Source organism: Rhinopithecus bieti, unplaced genomic scaffold (assembly GCF_001698545.2).
Source record: "Rhinopithecus bieti isolate Rb0 unplaced genomic scaffold, ASM169854v2 scaffold_39273, whole genome shotgun sequence".
Classification (NCBI taxonomy): domain Eukaryota; kingdom Metazoa; phylum Chordata; class Mammalia; order Primates; family Cercopithecidae; genus Rhinopithecus; species Rhinopithecus bieti.
Genome location: NW_016816078.1, coordinates 11,651 through 27,898, shown reverse-complemented (window position 1 = coordinate 27,898; position 16,248 = coordinate 11,651). Strand labels below are relative to the sequence as shown.

General features: G+C 46.5%; 1 protein-coding gene and 1 long non-coding RNA gene across 2 annotated transcripts; both read right to left on the bottom strand.

The window, feature by feature from the left end:
• Positions 1-563: 563 nt before the first annotated feature.
• Positions 564-3,059, bottom strand: LOC108516716 (theta defensin subunit C). Its single transcript, XM_017854314.1, has 3 exons — positions 2,990-3,059; positions 1,471-1,657; positions 564-786 (listed from the first exon to the last, which is right to left on the bottom strand). Exons 2-3 carry the CDS (start codon positions 1,643-1,645, stop codon positions 731-733), a joined length of 231 nt encoding a protein of 76 aa, XP_017709803.1. The 5' UTR covers positions 1,646-1,657; positions 2,990-3,059; the 3' UTR covers positions 564-730.
• Positions 3,060-9,394: 6,335 nt separating this feature from the next.
• LOC108516724 (uncharacterized) lies at positions 9,395-11,671 on the bottom strand. The gene is made up of 3 exons (XR_001881918.1): positions 11,609-11,671; positions 10,043-10,229; positions 9,395-9,629 (listed from the first exon to the last, which is right to left on the bottom strand). It is a non-coding gene; the product is annotated as an uncharacterized LOC108516724 (long non-coding RNA).
• Between the last annotated feature and the right edge of the window lie 4,577 nt (positions 11,672-16,248).

Below are 16,248 nucleotides of genomic sequence, written 5' to 3'. Positions count from 1 at the left end.
GACTTTATGGGTGTGAAATCCAGGTCTTAGTAGACGTGACTGGAGGGTGCTCTTAATGAGGCCATCGCGGTGTGAGCTGCTGCGCTTTCTGTACCATTAATCCCGCCTTTGCTGACAACCCATTTCCCTCTTAAAGTTGTTTCAGTGGATCTCCTGTAGCCCTGTGCCTTAAAAGGCAAATGTGTGACCTAGACACGTTCAATAAAATTCCAATTCTTTAGCACAGAGCATGCTGGTTTCTCCTGAGAAGGAATGATTTTGTGACTGCATGAACTTTAAGCTGACAATGATTGTTTGCCCAGCACAGGGGAGCTCTTTGAGAGTGGATCCAGAGACAATGAGGCAGAGTGAAAATACAGAGCAGTGGGTGGGAGGTTGGTGGTGTGATTTGGGCCTTCATTTCCATTTGAGTCTGAAGCCCCAACTCCTGCTTGAAATTCCTAGAATTTGGAATTTTGTTTTGTTTAAAATGCTAGGATTCTGGTAGGTGCATCCCAAGTGACTTGAGACACAAAGACACATCAAAGGTGAAAGAGATGTAAAGACAGAAATCTTGCGGGAAGGTATTTATTTGGGATGAGAAAAGGAAACTGAGGAGAAGGTACAGGAGTAACAAGAATTTCTTTTAACTCTCAAAGTAACTTCTGAGCTTGTTTCTCTTGATTCTGCAAGCTCAGCGGCAACAGATCCGATAAATTCAACCACGAAAGTCACAGGACCGCAAACGCCGTTATAACAGACGGCAAATTCCTAGTACGCAAATGCACCTCAAGCCTCTCTCTGACTCTGGGGACGCAAAGAGAGCATCATAAATGGATCAGAAGGTCTGCAGTGGGTGGTAAAGGGAATCTTGGAGAAGTTACGTGCTAGCTGAGGAGTGATGTTGGCTGCATTAGGGCTGGTAGCATGAACAACCTCAGTCAATAAGAATAAATACACAGAGCAGTGCTGGTCACGCAGGATTTGAGACTCATTTTCATTTGCTGTAATTTTTGTGCTTCTGCCCCATCACACCCACACCTGAACACACTCTTAGGCTTGGCTCTGCTTTTCAAAAAGTATTCTATAGATACAGTAAAATATTCTCCTTGTAATGAAGTCTACTTATATGAATCCAGAAAGAACTAGTCAGACTGTCTCTTCATATTTTAAACCTGCTGAATTTCCCAGACATATCTTCATTTCAAGTTTTATTTTTTAATTTTATTAACTTTCTAAAGTGAAAGGATTATTAAGGAAGTAAAGGAATAAAAGAATGGTTACTCTCTAGACAGAGCTGCCTCAAGTCTTTAAAGACAGAAGACCTGTTAGATTTATTTGGTTCTCTATTCAATTTATAGATGAGAAAACCAAGGCCCAGTGATGCTAAATGAAGCCACCTAAGTGACATGGACCATTGAGTCTCGATTCCCGACTCTGTCTCCCATCCATCCCTCTAGACCCTGTGCTCTGCATGCCGGCCTGTCTCACCTGAAAGCAGAAAAGTGGCACTTTCATTCCGTGTAAAGGAATGAGCCATTCCTTGATCATCTGCTCCAGGCTGCTCCTGGGCGGCAACTTCATCAGCTCTTGCCTGACGTGGCTCTGCCTGCGCGTGCAGGGCCACCAGGAGAAGCATGGCAGTGAGGAGGGCGAAGGTCCTCATGGCTGAAGTGACCTGGAGGACGGAGAGCAGGAGCGGACAAGTCGGGAGAGAGGAGTTAGCCTGGATTTCTATGTCTGCAGAGAGGAGGCTCAGAGACAGGAAATCTTGATCCTTCTCAGAGGAGGTGTGCATTTCATTGGAGACTGTGTGGGATCCCATTGGTGTCAATGTCCGTGTTTTCTTCCTTTGCTCTCCCAGCTTTCACTCTAGTTTGAATCTCTATGTTTAGTGTCTGTGCTGGGTGGAGAGGATGGTGATGATGAGGATCCTGACATCTCTCTCCTGTTTCTCACCTCATTACATATTTACTTTTTACTGTTCTACCAAAGGATAACAGCAGTGCTTTGTTCAATAAGTTCAGGATACAAATATCTCCTTTCCTTCAGATAGTCCCACTACTCTCTATAGGTCTACACTGTGGCAGCAGGCATGAATTCCTATCAAGTGAAGAGTCATTTATTGCAGGCATCAAGGGCATGACCACTCTCATGAAGGCGTGGGGTGAGTAGCCACCTGTAGGGGCCAATGTGAAGAGGACAATGACCCTACCATGCGATAGGTGAAATGAACACAGTGATATTGAGGTAAAAGTTTCGTCTATAGCCAAAACTTTATTTTTCCAGCTCCATTGAGATATGAATAAAAATTAAAAATGGTTTATATCTACTGTATACCACCTTAGGATTCGACATTTGTATACATGTGACCCTTTATTGTATACTATGTACACAAATCAACTCAAAATAGATCGAAGACCCAAACATAGACCTGAAACCATAAAATAATGAGAGAACATATGAAGATAACACTTTGACATTGATGTTGGTAATGATATCTTTGCTATGACACCAAAGACACAGGCAATAAAAGGGAAAATAGTCAAGTGGAGCTGTACTGACCTCTAAAGCATCTGCACGTCAAAAAACAAAACAACGAACAAACAACTGAGTGAAAAAGCAACCCAGAAAATGAAAGACAATGATTGCAAACCCTAAGTGCTAGAAAGGGTAAACATCCAAATACATAAGGAAGTCAAACAACTCAATAGCAAATAACAGATAACCTGGTTGAAAAATAGGCCGAGGAGCAGGATCGGCTTCTCTCCACATCAAAGAATGTTTTAAGGAGCTACTGTTATCTCTATTGGACGTGTCAAGTAGGACACGTGTATTTAGACAGAAATTCCTTGAGTTTCTCTATTAATTGAGCTGGTAGCCAGTGAAGCACAGCAGGGGATTCACCCACTAGGTCCCTCTGGGGTGGCCCAGGAGTCACAGGTCAGACTGGGGACACAGCTTCAATGTTGAAACCTCAATGGGAAAGTTTAAGGTTTCTGTTACTTACAGATCCTCGTGCTACGCAGAGTGACCAGAGAGGGCAGACAGCAGTCCTCTGTCCCAGTTCTCCTGTAGCAAGGGCAGTTGTGCACAAACAGGAGAGGACTTCCCTATTTAAGTGTCATTTGGGATCAGGTGTCCTAATATCCTGGGTTACTTTCCGTTGGGTACATTAAATAACTCTTTTGGCAAGGACAGTTGAGAAATTTGGTGGGAAGCTGGGGTTCACACAGGAGTCCAGGGAGGCTCCCCACATCTTCCTTGGTCAGTTTAGCCCTGGCCAGGCCCAGGTAGCAACCAACGATGGATTCTCCATGACTCCTAAGACAATAGACCCCGAGATGCCTGTGCTGGTGGCTGAGGCTGAGCTCGCTGCATCAAGGGATAATTTAAAGCCCCCAAGAGAGCCTGGCCTGCATGTCACAGGGTAACTCTGTTAGTGAGACAAGGACCTGACCTAATTGACACCCATGCACAGGAGAGGATTAGGAATCTTGCCTGAACCAGCCTCCCGAGTACCTGTGCTTTCACCATAATAACACATCAAAGCCCATGGCTGGGCTAGGATATTGCAGAACATCTGGTTGAGACTGAATCCCACCTCGGCTTGTGTTTCCTGGCAGGGGAGGTTTTGCTGGGTTCATTAAGGATGTGCACGCAGCATGTGGTTCCCTGGAGAGGACAATTGCCTCATTGCCTGGGCAATGGACAGTTTAAGGCTAAACGAGTGTCTAGGATCATTGGGTCCAAGGACTCCTGAGTTTGCTGCTTGAGACCTAATGTCTCTTGGAATTCTCTCAGGGAGGCGGCCAAGGTGGCAGTGAGATGGGTGTTAGCTTGCATCACCTGGTGCTGTGTGCTCAAATACTTTGTTCCGTAGCCAATTCTGGGCAGACTTATGAGTTTCCATACACACAGCATGAGTGGGACGATCACTGAGTGCTTGAGATATGCGGGCTTCAGCTCCTCTGGTCCCTCCTGTGTTGTTTGAGAAGTCCTCAGGCGACTCATTTACGTTTTAAATATACCACTCATTACCCTCAGTCTCTTTCTCATAGTGAGGTAGGTGGAATAATGTTTCTGAAAATGAGAAAAGAATGCAGTCACTCCTGAGGGAATAAATACCTAAGGTGAGGTTGCTGAACCCAGTGTGCAGGCCGGGAAGCCCCTGCCACCATGGGAGGGTCGTGCACAGCACCGGTCCAGCAGGCTGGGCACTCATGACCTCCCCTGAAGCTCTGTGTGAAGGAAGCAGGTGTTGGGCTGTGGTGGACTGGGGGCAGTGGACTGACAGCTGAAGCATCTCCCTCAATCTTAATGAAGGAAGAGGTGTCTCAAGCCTTGCGAGGGGTGGTCGCTGTGGCAGAGCAGTGGGGTCAGCTGTCTCTTGAGGAAGCAGTGAGTTCCTGATGTGTGGCAGCCCCAGGAACTTCAGCATTGGAGGAAGTGAGCAACAGTCTCATCCCAGCAGAAAAAGAAAGTTGGGCTGTTTGGGGAAACTGAGGCCCAGGTGAAGGTTTTAGGTTCTAGGGCATTAGCAGATGCCTGTAGGGGCCTAATGACAAGGTTATAGGGGCAAAATATGAAGTGATGTGTATGCACGTGAGGAAGATCTCTGGGTTCTGGTAATGCCTCATGTCCTCTAGAAGTGAAACCTGGACCTGCTTCCTCCACACAGAACACACTCCAGTCCATAGATGTTGCCCCAGCACTGCGTGAGGGTTATCACTGGAGAGTTGGTTAGATTTGGGCGTGGGTTGTTACACACAGGTCCCCCAAGTTCATAGTTTTTGCATAGCTTCTAGGGCAGCCTTAAAATTTGACTGAGACTCTATAAGTTCCTTGCACCATAAAGTAATGGGATTACACTGAAGGCAAATGGTGATCTCAGCAAAATTCCATTCAATGATGTCATCCTTGGGGTACCCAGCAAAGCACAAGGTAAAGGAAGCTGAAAGGCAAGGGTTTGGTTATTGGACATGAGTCAGTGGCGTGTCTTGGGGATAGCGAGATCCGTACCTGCAGCAGTAACGAGAGGCTGTTTGGTGGTGACTTCATGGTCGAAGTGATTTTCCTCTACAAGGGACTTAAAGAGATAAGTAAGCAAAAAAGAAATAACCCCTTTACAATGTGTGCCTGGGCATGAACAAATATGGCTCAAAAAAAGACTACAAAAGGCCAAAAAACATGGGAAAATATGCTTTACATTACTGATCATTAGAGAAATGCAATTTAAAATCTCAAAGAGATACTAACTCACACTAGTCAGAATGGCTGTAATTAAAATTCAAAAAAATAACAGATATTGGCAGGAGTGCATAGAGAAGAGAAGGCTTATACACTATTGGGGGAGTGATAAGGATTTCAGGCACAGTGGCAAGCAGTTTAGAAATTTGCCAAATAACTTAACAGAGAACTCTCATTCCACTGAACAATCCCACTACTGGGTATATATCCAAAGGAAAACAAATCATTCTGCCTAAAAGACACATGCACTCGTATGTTCATGTGAGCATCATTCACGATAACAAAGACATGGAATCAACCTACATGCCCATCCGTGGTGGAATGGATGAAGAAAATGTGGCACATATACATCATGGAATGCTGCAGTCATAAGAGAGAATGAAATTATGTTGTTTGCAGAAAGATGGATGCAGCTGGAAGCCACTATCCTTAGCGAATTAACACAGGAGCAGGAAACCAGATATCGTATGATCTCACTTATAAGTGGGAACAACACAGCGGGTACTCATGGACTCATGGACATAAACGTGGGAAGGATAGGCAGCAGGGACTGGGAGAGGGAACAGGGAGGGAGGAGGGCAAATGTTGCAGGCCTGTCTATTGTGTAGTACGCTTTCTATCTGGGTGATTGGATAAATTGTACCCAAACCCTCAACATTGCCCTATAGATCCACCCTGCATATAGCAAACCTGAACATGGACCCAGGAATCTAAAATGAAAGTTGAAAAATAATGAGATTCATTGACGTGTCTGGTTCCAGTGAAGCTGATGTCTCCCTGGATGGTCTCTTGGGCAGGGACGCTGTTGTCTGAGGTAGTGGCCATCCCAGTGTTGGTGGCCTTCCCAAGTGGTCACAGAAGAAGCGATATGGGTTCTGGGCGTTCCGTTGACTGCTGCTGTTGCACAACCTGACAGCTCCTGTGTGTCTGGTTCAGCAGCAGCCGTACCAGCAGCACCCGGAGCGATTTCAGGAGTTCAGGGAGCACAGAATTATGCATTGCAAGTGGCTCCGAGTCAGTGGTGGCTCCTGGTTCTGCCTTCCTCACCCCAACCCAGTGTCCTGATATCCTTCACCTCCCAGGCTTGGCTGCAGTGGTGAGCACTCCCAGCTAGTGCATGGTACTCCTTTCCCAGCCTGTGTTGAGTTTGCACCTGTTCCTTGTCCAGTGGCTTTCAAACTTTCATCCCGAATAACACAGAGATTCTTCTCTTGCAGTCCCTTTCACATTTCCTTTTGGAGTGCCCCAGAACCTTGGCAGAATTCTAGAGTTTAAGCAAGCAGGAGTTTTGCCTAAAGTCTTTGCAACACTTTTTCTTCCATGTTTAGCCTCAGTCCCCACCCCCAGTCCAATTTTCCCATTCTCTCTACCAGTGTCAACACCCAGTGACAGTAGACATGGCTTAGGCTCTTCTTTCATACACATACAAGAAACATTGAAGTGAGTCTGAGCTCTCCATAAAAGCCTTGACATCACTGGATTGGAGGAAATATTCTGGGGAAGCTGTGGGTGAGGGTGCAGGTGCAGGCCTGAGAGGAGAGAGGCCTCCAGAGCAGCAAGGATATTCCCACAAACGCTGAGGCTGTCTGGTGGCCCCAGCAGATAGTGTGTGTGGACCTTGGGAAGGCCCCTGAGACCTGGTTGTGACCCGGTAGAGAAGGGCAGTCATGGAACACAGCATGTATGTTAGCATGAGGCACAGCGTTTGCATGGGGATGAGCTCTGAGGAGGACCGGCCACATTGCTGCTCCTCAGAGTGCACCGTCCTGTCCCTCCCTGCATCTGTTTGTCCACCCTCCTGCAGGGAGGATCATGGTGCAGCCTGTGCCACACAGAGACTCCCAGGCCTGCAGATCCAGCTGGGACAGGCAGGAAATCCAAGCTTCCTGCAATTTATCTGCTTTTCCCAGCTGCCTCGCTCAGGTTTTCTATGTGTCAGGTGTTGTTGTCTGCAGCAATTTTACAATAAACCATGAAGGAATAACTTCCTTGAACTGTTTTAAAAGGTGGCCCTAAATCCCTGACTCTTTTCACATAAGAATGGAGGTGAAATTCTCTCCTGTTGAATCTAGGTCGGGTGACATCTTGACCAGTTGAACACACCTGACTTAGCACCACACCATTTGTTGGGCTAAAGTCATGAGAAGTTTTTATCTTTCGCTTCCTCTGTATTGGATGGTGCTGCAGCCTGAATGTTTTTGTCCCTCTGAAATTCGTATGTTGAAATCCCTCCCCTGGTGATAGCATGAAAAGGTGGGACTTTCTGGGGGATGATGATGTCAGGAGGGTGGGGTCCTCATGAATAGGATCAGTGCCCCTGACGAAGAGGCCACAGAGAGCTCCTTCATTCCTTTCCTCAGGTGAGGAAGTAGTGAGAAGGTGCCCTTTGTGAACCGAGAAGCTGGTCTTTACCAGACACCAAATCTGTTGACACCTTGACTTGGACTTCCCACTCTCGAGAACACTGAGAAATGTATTTCTGTTGTTTATAAGTCACTTGGTGTATGATTTTTTTTTTTCAACACCCCACATATACTAAGAATGCTGGTGCCTTTGAAGCCCAGATACAATGCTTGGAGGAAGTCTAAGCGCTGCAAAAAAAGAGGAGCTGAACCCAACTGCAAGGACAATTAGAGAACACAGAGCAACCAGCTTTTTAGGAAAAACAAACTCTGATATGCAGTGTTTGTAAATCTCTGGTTCAAATCCTCCTAGCTCTGAGTGGGATATAAAGTGTCACACCTATCTTTTCTCTCATGAGCTGGCATGACCTGGCCTCAATGCATCACAGGGTCTCATCGCTCAGCCTGTCAGAGCTCCCACTGAGCCAGTCCAGCACTCCCTGCTACCTGTGCACAAGCATCTTGACCCTGAGGTTTTCAGATCCCAGCAGCACCTCTCCTATGATGCCCGTGGAGGGAGCCACGTCCCAATCGCAAACGTGTGAGTGAAGACCTGCTCGTGCTGTTTCAATCCACTACGTTTTGTGCTGCCTTTTCACACAGCCCTAGATGAACAGAGGGCATCTCCACAGTATTGGTGAGGAATTGCATTTGTACATATTTTGTGTGTGTAAATCTCAGCTTCTCTAAAATCTTGAGGAAATAGGAACAAATTTTCTCAACTTAAGAAATAACAAAAGAAACCTATTTCATTTATTGTACAAAAAACATTCACCAAGACGTTTTAGAAATGTGAAGGAGGCCCTTATTGAAGACTGGTGAAATAGGAATCAGACTGTTGTAGTAGGGAGGGCTGTTGGTCTCAACTTCCCTGAAGACAAAGGCAGGAAAGGTTAAACCCTGGGTGAGCTAGGGGAAATGCACTGGAGGTTGGCATCCACTCTGTCCTCCCTGGGTTCTGCATGGGCTTCCCCACCGATGCAGTGTCTCAGTGGGGTGCCTGGAACCCTGAGCTGCCTCAGCATCCTGCAGCAACAAGAAGGCTGCCGTGTTCCTGGTGAATCGCTTTCCCCCCCTCATCCCTTATCTCCTCTGAAGCTGTGTTTTCCAGGCAGAATCAGGTTCTCAGAGGTGTTAAGGCAACACAAGAGAATGCGTGTTGCAAAGTGCAGTGGAGCATTTGTGCGTTTGCATTTTGTGGATGTGAAGACGACTTTATGGGTGTGAAATCCAGGTCTTAGTAGACGTGACTGGAGGGTGCTCTTAATGAGGCCATCGCGGTGTGGGCTGCTGTGCTTTCTGTACCATTAATCCCGCCTTTGCTAACAACCCATTTCCCTCTTAAAGGAGTTTCAGTGAATCTCCTGTAACCCTGTGTCTTAAAAGGCAAATGTGTGACTTGAACACATTTGATTAAACTCCAATTCTTTAGCACAGAGCATGCTGGTTTCTCCTGAGTAGAAATGATTTTGTGACTGCATGAACTTTAAGCTGACAATGATTGTTTGCCCAGCACAGGGGAGCTCTTTGAGAGTGGATCCAGAGACAATGAGGCAGAGTGAAAATACAGAGCAGTGGATGGGGAGGTTGATGGTGTGATTTGGGCCTTCATTTCCATTTGAATCTGAAGCCCAAACTCCTGCTTGAAATTCCTAGAATTTGGAATGTTCTTTTGTTTAAAACTTTAGGATTCTGGAAGGTGCATCCCAAGTGCCTTGAGACACAAAGACACATCAAAGGTGAAAGAGATGTAAAGACAGAAATCTTGCGAGAAGCTATTTATTTGGAATGAGAAAAGGAAACTGAGGAGAAGGTACAGGAGTAACAAGAATTTCTTTTAACTCTCAAAGTAACTTCTGAGCGTATTTTTCTTGATTCTGGAAGCTCAGCGGCAGCAGATCCAGCAGAGTCAACCACGAAAGGTGCAGGACCCAAGGTGACATTATAACAAACGGCAGAATCCTCGTGTGCAAATGCACCTCAAGCCTTTCGCTGACTCTGCGGATAGAGAGAGAGCATCGTAAGCAGATCAGAAGGTCAGCAGTGGGTGGCAAAGGGAATCCTGGAGAAGTCATATGCTAGCTAATGAGTGATGTTGGCTGCATTAGGGCCGGTAGCATGAACAGCTTTAGTCAATAAGAATAAATACAAAGAGCAGTGCTGGTCACACAGGATTTGAGACTTATTCTCATTGGCTTTCATTTTTGTGCTTCTGCCCCATCAGACACACACCTCAACGCACTCCTGTTAGATTTATTTGGTTCTCTATTCAATTTATAGATGAGAAAATCAAGGCCCAGCGATGCTAAATGAAGCCACCTAAATGACATGGACCACTGAGACTCGAATCCAGACTCTATCTCCCATCCATCCCTCTAGACCCTACAGCTCTGCATGCCGGCCTGTCTCACCTGAAAGCGGAAGAGCAGCGCTTTCAGGCCATGTAAAGGAATGAGCCGTTCCCTGATCATCTTCTCCAGGCTGCTCCTGGGCGGCAGCTTCATCAGCTCTTGCCTGACGTGCCTCTGCCTGAGTGTGCAGGGCCACCAGGAGAAGCATGGCAGTGAGGAGGGCGAAGGTCCTCATGGCTGGAGTGACCTGAAAGAGGGAGAGCAGGTGCAGACAAGTTGGGAGAGAGGAGTTAGCCTGGATTTCTATTTCTGCAGAGAGAAGGCTCAGAGACAAGAAACCTTGAACCTCGTCAGAGAGAGGAGGTGTGCATTTTGTTGGAGATTGTGTGGGATCCCATTGGTCTCCATGTCCCTGTTTTCTTCCTTTGCTCTCCTAGCTTTCACTCTAGTTTGAATCTTTATGGTTAGTGTCTGTGTTGGTTTGGAGAGGATGGTGATGATGAGGATTCTGGCATCATTTTCCTGTTTCTCACTTTATGAAATATTTACTTTTTACTATTCTATGAAGGGATTACAGCAGTGATTTTAGTCAGTGAGGTCAGGGGACAAATGTCTCTTTTCCTGCAGATGGTCCTACTCCTCTCTGTGGGTCTACACTGTGGCAGCAGGCATGAATTCCTATCAAGTGAAGAGTCATTTATTGCAGGCATCAAGGGCTTGACCACTCTCATGAAGGCGTGGGGTGAGTAGCCTCCTGCAGGGGCCATTGTGAAGAGGACAATGACCCTATCATGCTATAGGTGAAATGAACACAGTGATATCGAGGATTAGAAGTTCATCTACAGCCAAAAATTTGTTTCCAGCTCTACTGAGATAGGAATAAGAATGAAAAATGGTATATATCTACTGTACTCCACCTTAGGATTTGATGTTTCTATACATGTGGTCCTTTATCCCTTTATCATATACTATATATACAAATCAACTCAAAATGGAACGAAGACCCAAACATAGACTTGAAACCATAAAATGACGAGGGGAACATATGAAGATAACGCTTTGACTTTGATGTTGGTAATGATAGCTTTGCTATGACACAAAAGACACAGGCAATAAACGGGAAAAGAGACAAGAGGGGCTGCATTGACCTCTAAAGCATCTGCACGTCAAAAAACAAACCAACAAAGAAACAGTCAACTGAGTGCAAAAGCAACCCAGAAAATGAAAGATGATAGTTGCAAACCCTAAGTGGTAGAAGGGGTAAATGTCTAAACACATAAGGCAGTCAAACAACTCAATAGCAAATCACAAATAACCTGACTGAAAAACAGGCCGAGGAGCAGGATCGGCTTCTCTCCAAATAAAAGGGTGTTTTAAGGAGCTATTGTTGTCTCTATTGGATGTGTCAAGTAGGACACATGTATTTAGAAGGAAATTCCTTGAGTTTCTCTATTAATTGAGCTGGTAGCCAATGCTCAGCAGCCCCCAGAGGTTCAGAGAGAAATGCACAGCAGGGGATTCACCCACTAGGTCCCTCTGGGGTGACCCAGGAGTCACAGGTCACATTGGGGACACAGCTTCAATGTTCAAACCTTGACAGGAAAGTTTAAGTTTTGTGTTACTTACAGATCCTCAAGTTAGGCAGAGCAAAGAGAGAGTGCAGACAGCAGTCCTCTGTCCCGGGTCTCCTGTAACAAGAGCAGCCGTGCACAAACAGGAGAGGACTTCCCTATTTAAGAGTTATTTGGGATCAGGTGTCCTAATATCCTGGGTTACTTTCCGTTGGGTATATTAAATAACTCTGGTGGCAACAGCAGTTGAGAAATTTGGTGGGAAGCTGGGGTTCAGACAGGAGTCAAGGGAGGGTCCCCTCATCTGTCTTGGTCAGCCCTGGCCAGGTCCAGGCAGCAACCAATGATGGATTCTCCATGACTCCTGAGACAATGGACCCCGAGGTGCCTGTGCTGGTGGCTGAGGCTGAGCTGGCTGCAGCAGGGGATTACTTAAAGCCCCCAGGAAAGGCTGGCCTGCATCTCACAGGATACACTTTGTTAGGCAGACAAGGGCATGATCACCATGCACAGAAGAGGATGAGGAATCTTCCCTGATCAAGCCTCCCCAGTACCTGTGCTCTCACCAGAACATCAAAGCCGATGGCTGGGCTGGGATGTTGCAGACCACCTGGTTGAGACTGAGTATCACCTTGGCTCGTATTTCCAGGCAGGGCAGTTTCTGTTGGGTTCGTTAAGGATGTGCACATAGCATGTGGTTCCCTGGAGCGGACAGTTGCCTCATTGCTTGGGCAATGGACAGTTTAAGGCTAAACGAGTGTCTAGGATCATTGGGTCCAAGGACTCCTGAGTTTGCTGCTTGAGACCTAATGTCTCTTGGAATTCTCTCAGGGAGGCGGCCAAGGTGGCAGTGAGATGGGTGTTAGCTTGCACCACCTGGTGCTGTGTGCTCAAATACCTTGTTCTGTAGCCAATTCTGGGCAGGCTTAAGAGTCTCCATACACGCAGTGTGAGTGAGATGATCACTGGTTGCTTGAGACATGCAGGATCGAGCTCTGTGGTTCTTCCTGTGTTTTTTGAGGAGAATTCCTAGGAAGACTAGAGCACATTTTAAAATGTACCAGTATCCACTGTCCTCCTCCTTCTCCTAGTGAGTTAGATGGGATAAGGTTTCTAAAAATGAGAAAAGAATGCAGTCACTCCTGAGGCAATAAATACGTATGGTGCGGTTGCTGAACCCAGTGTGCTGGCAGGTCAGCCCCTGCCACCATGGGAAGGTCGTGCACAGTGCTGGTCCCACAGGCTGGGTGCTCAGGGCCTCCCCTGCAGCTCTGTGTGAAGGCAGCAGGCACTGGGCTGTGGAGGACTGGGGGCAGTGGAGTGAGAGCTGAAGCGTCTCCCTCAACCTTAAGTAAGGAGGAGGCGTCTCAAGCCTTGCTGGGGTGGTCGCTGTGGGAGAGCAGTGGGGCCAGCTGTCCCTCTGAGGAACAGTGAGTTCCTGATGAGTGGAGGCCCAGGAACTTGAGCATTGGAGGAAATCAGCACCAGTCTTATCCCAGCATAAAAAAAAATTCGGACTATTTGGGTAAACTGAGGCCCTGGTGACAGTTTTAATTTCTAGGGTATTAGTAGGTGCCTGTAGGATCACAATGATGAGGTTATAGGGACAAAATATGAAAGGGTGTGTATGAGCGAGAGGAAGATCTCCAGGTTCTGGATATGCCCCGTGTCCTGCGGAAGTGAAACCTGGACCTGCTTCCTGCACACAGAACACACTCCACTCCATAGGCATTTTCCCAGCACTGCATGAGTGTTATCACTGGAGAGCTGTTAGATTCGGGCATGGGATTCTTACAGACCTCCCAAGTCTACAGTTTTTGCCTAGTTTGTAGGGCAACCTTCCAATCTGACTGAGACTCTATGGGTTCCTTGCACCATAAAGTAATGGGATTGTACTGAAAGCAAATGGTGACCTCAGCAAAATTCCACTGTAATGAGGTCATTTTTGGGGTAATCAGCAAAGCTTGAGTTCAGGGAAGCAGCAAGGCAAGGATTAGGGTAATGGGCATGAGCCAGCGCCGTGTCCTGGAGATGGCGAGGTCCATACCTGTAGCAGGAAGGAGAGGCTGGTTAGTGGTGGTCTCGTGGTCAAAGTGATTTTCCTCTACAAGCGACTTAAACACATAAGTAAGCAAAAAAGAAATGACCCCTTTAAAACATGTGCCAACGCATAAACAGATATTTCTCAAAAAAAGACATACAACAGGCCAAGAAACACGAAAATATACTCCACATTAGTGATCATTAGAGAAATGCAAATTAAAACCTCAAAGAGATACCACCTCACCCTAGTCAGAATGGCTGTTATTGAAAAGTTTAAAAATACGCACAATGGCAAGACTGCAGAGAAATAGAATGCTTATCCACTGTCGTAGGGAATGGTAATGAGTTCAGTCATAGTGGAAAGCAGTTGAGAGATTTCTCAAATAACTTAAACTAGAACCACCACTCACCCAAGCAATCCCACTCCTGGGTATATATCCAAAGGAAAGCAAATTGTTCTGCAAAAAGACACACGCACTTCTATGTTGATGGCAGCATCATTCATGATAACAAAAACATGGAGTCCACCTAGATGCTCATCACTGTTGGACTGGATGAAGAAAATGTGGTTCATATACGTGATGGGATACCACACTCATAAAAGAGAATGGAATTATGTCATTTGCAGCGAGATGGATTCAGCGAGAAGGTGCCGTCTATGAATCACAAAACGGGTCCACGCCAGACACCAAATCTGTTGGCACCTTGAGTTGGACTTCTCAGCCTCGATAACACTAGGAAATACATTTCTGTTGTTTCTAAGTCCCTTGGCGTATGGTATATTTTTCCAGCAGTCCACATATGCTAAGATCGCCGGTGCCTCTGAAGCCCGGATCCCATGCTTGGAGGAAGTCTAAGTGTTGCAAATCCTGCTAGGTATGAGTGGGATAAAGAGTGTCACACAAATCTCCTCCTTCATGAACGGGCATGATCTGACCTCAGTGCCTCACAGGGTCTCATCCCTCAGCCCTGTCAGAGCTCCTGCTGAGCCAGCACTCCCTGCCAACTGTGTACAAGTGTCTCGGGCCTGAGGTTTTCAGATCCCAGCAGCACCTCTCCTCTGATGCCTGTGGAGGGAGCCACCCCCCAATTTCAAATGTGTGAGTGAAGACCTGATCGTGTTGTTTTAATCCATTAAGTGTTGTGGTATCTTTTCACACTGCCCTAGACGAGCAGAGTGCAGTTTTCACAACATCGGTGAGAAAGTGGACGTGTACATTTTTTGGGTGTGTGTAAATCTCAGCTCCTCTAAAATATTGATGAAATAGGACAGAACTTTTTCAATTTATTCCCAAAGTGTCACAAAGAGCCCATCGTGGTGAGGGCATGTAATTGTGGACTCTTTGGAGTCACTGAGGAACCCTGTCTCACCCATTCTTAGTTTGAATTTTTCCTGTGGGGAGCAGGGGTAGGGTGGGGTCCAGGTGGAGTCTCAAGCTCTCCCCTCAGTGACAGACTCAGAGGAGGGCGTGGGACTCCAGAATTGGCTGAAACAATGGAGAGAGAAGTAGGAGTTTTCTCCCGGAGATCAGCTATGAAGACCAGGGGAAAATGACCACAATTCACATTGCTGTCATCTGGGGAGAGACTCCAAGTTAAGATCAAGAGAAAAACATGGGAACAAAAGGTAAAGACAGCAGGGTAACTCATGATTAGAGTCCTTGGATCAGGCATTTTATGAAGCCAGAATTCTTTCTTTTGTTTTCTTTTTCTCTTTTTTTTTTTGAAACAGAGTCTCACTCTGTCACTGAGGCTGGAGTGCAGCGGCACGATCTCGGCTCACAGAAACGTGCACCTCCCAGGTTCAAGCGATTCTCTTGCTTCAGCCTCCTGAGTAGCTGAGATTACAGGCATGCACCACCACACCCAGCTAATTTTTCTGTTTTCAGTAGAGACAATTTTCACCATGTTGCGCAGTCTGGTCTTGAACTCCTGACCTCATGATCCACCCTCCTTGGCCTCCCAAAGTGTTGGGATTACAGATGTGAGCCACTGTGTCTGGGCCAGAATTCTTTCTTAATTTTCAGGTGTGGCAGTCAAAATGTTAAGTCAGCTTGCTGTGGTTTCTTAAATTTGAATGCAAAACTCTGCTAATATGCCTGAAAAAGATGGAAAATAATTATCCAGATAAGAGAACCTGAGGCAAAATGGTGCAGTGCATAAGAACAGGAAACGAGAGCAGACGACAGGTGTCCTGGGTGCAGCCTGGGGAAGAGACTCCTGGGTGATTCCCATACACAGCCTTGGGGAGAACAGCCTTGCTGATGTTGATCAGCAGGGAAGGAGGGACGGCTATGTGAGAAGCTGGAGGACAGTGGGTGTGTCAGGGTCGGGAACTTCATAGTTGATGTTCAGAGATGGAGAAATTCCAAGTAGTGGCCGGAGTTAGGTAGTGGCCATGGGGTGGAGGGCTGGAACGAGGTGGCGGTCCCTGTCATCCAGGAGGACACAGCTTTGAGATGTTGGGAGGCTGGCTTCCAGGAAACATTAGAGTGAGCTCTTTCCCTTAGTTTCTTCATGGGTTATTTGTTTTTTAGTGAAAATGGAAAAGATACAGATATTTGTAAAATGGAATGAGTACTTTTCAGATCTCTTTCCTTCTGATTTTGCTTGTAAGCCGAATTTAAAAAATCAGAAAATAAACAGCAAAAT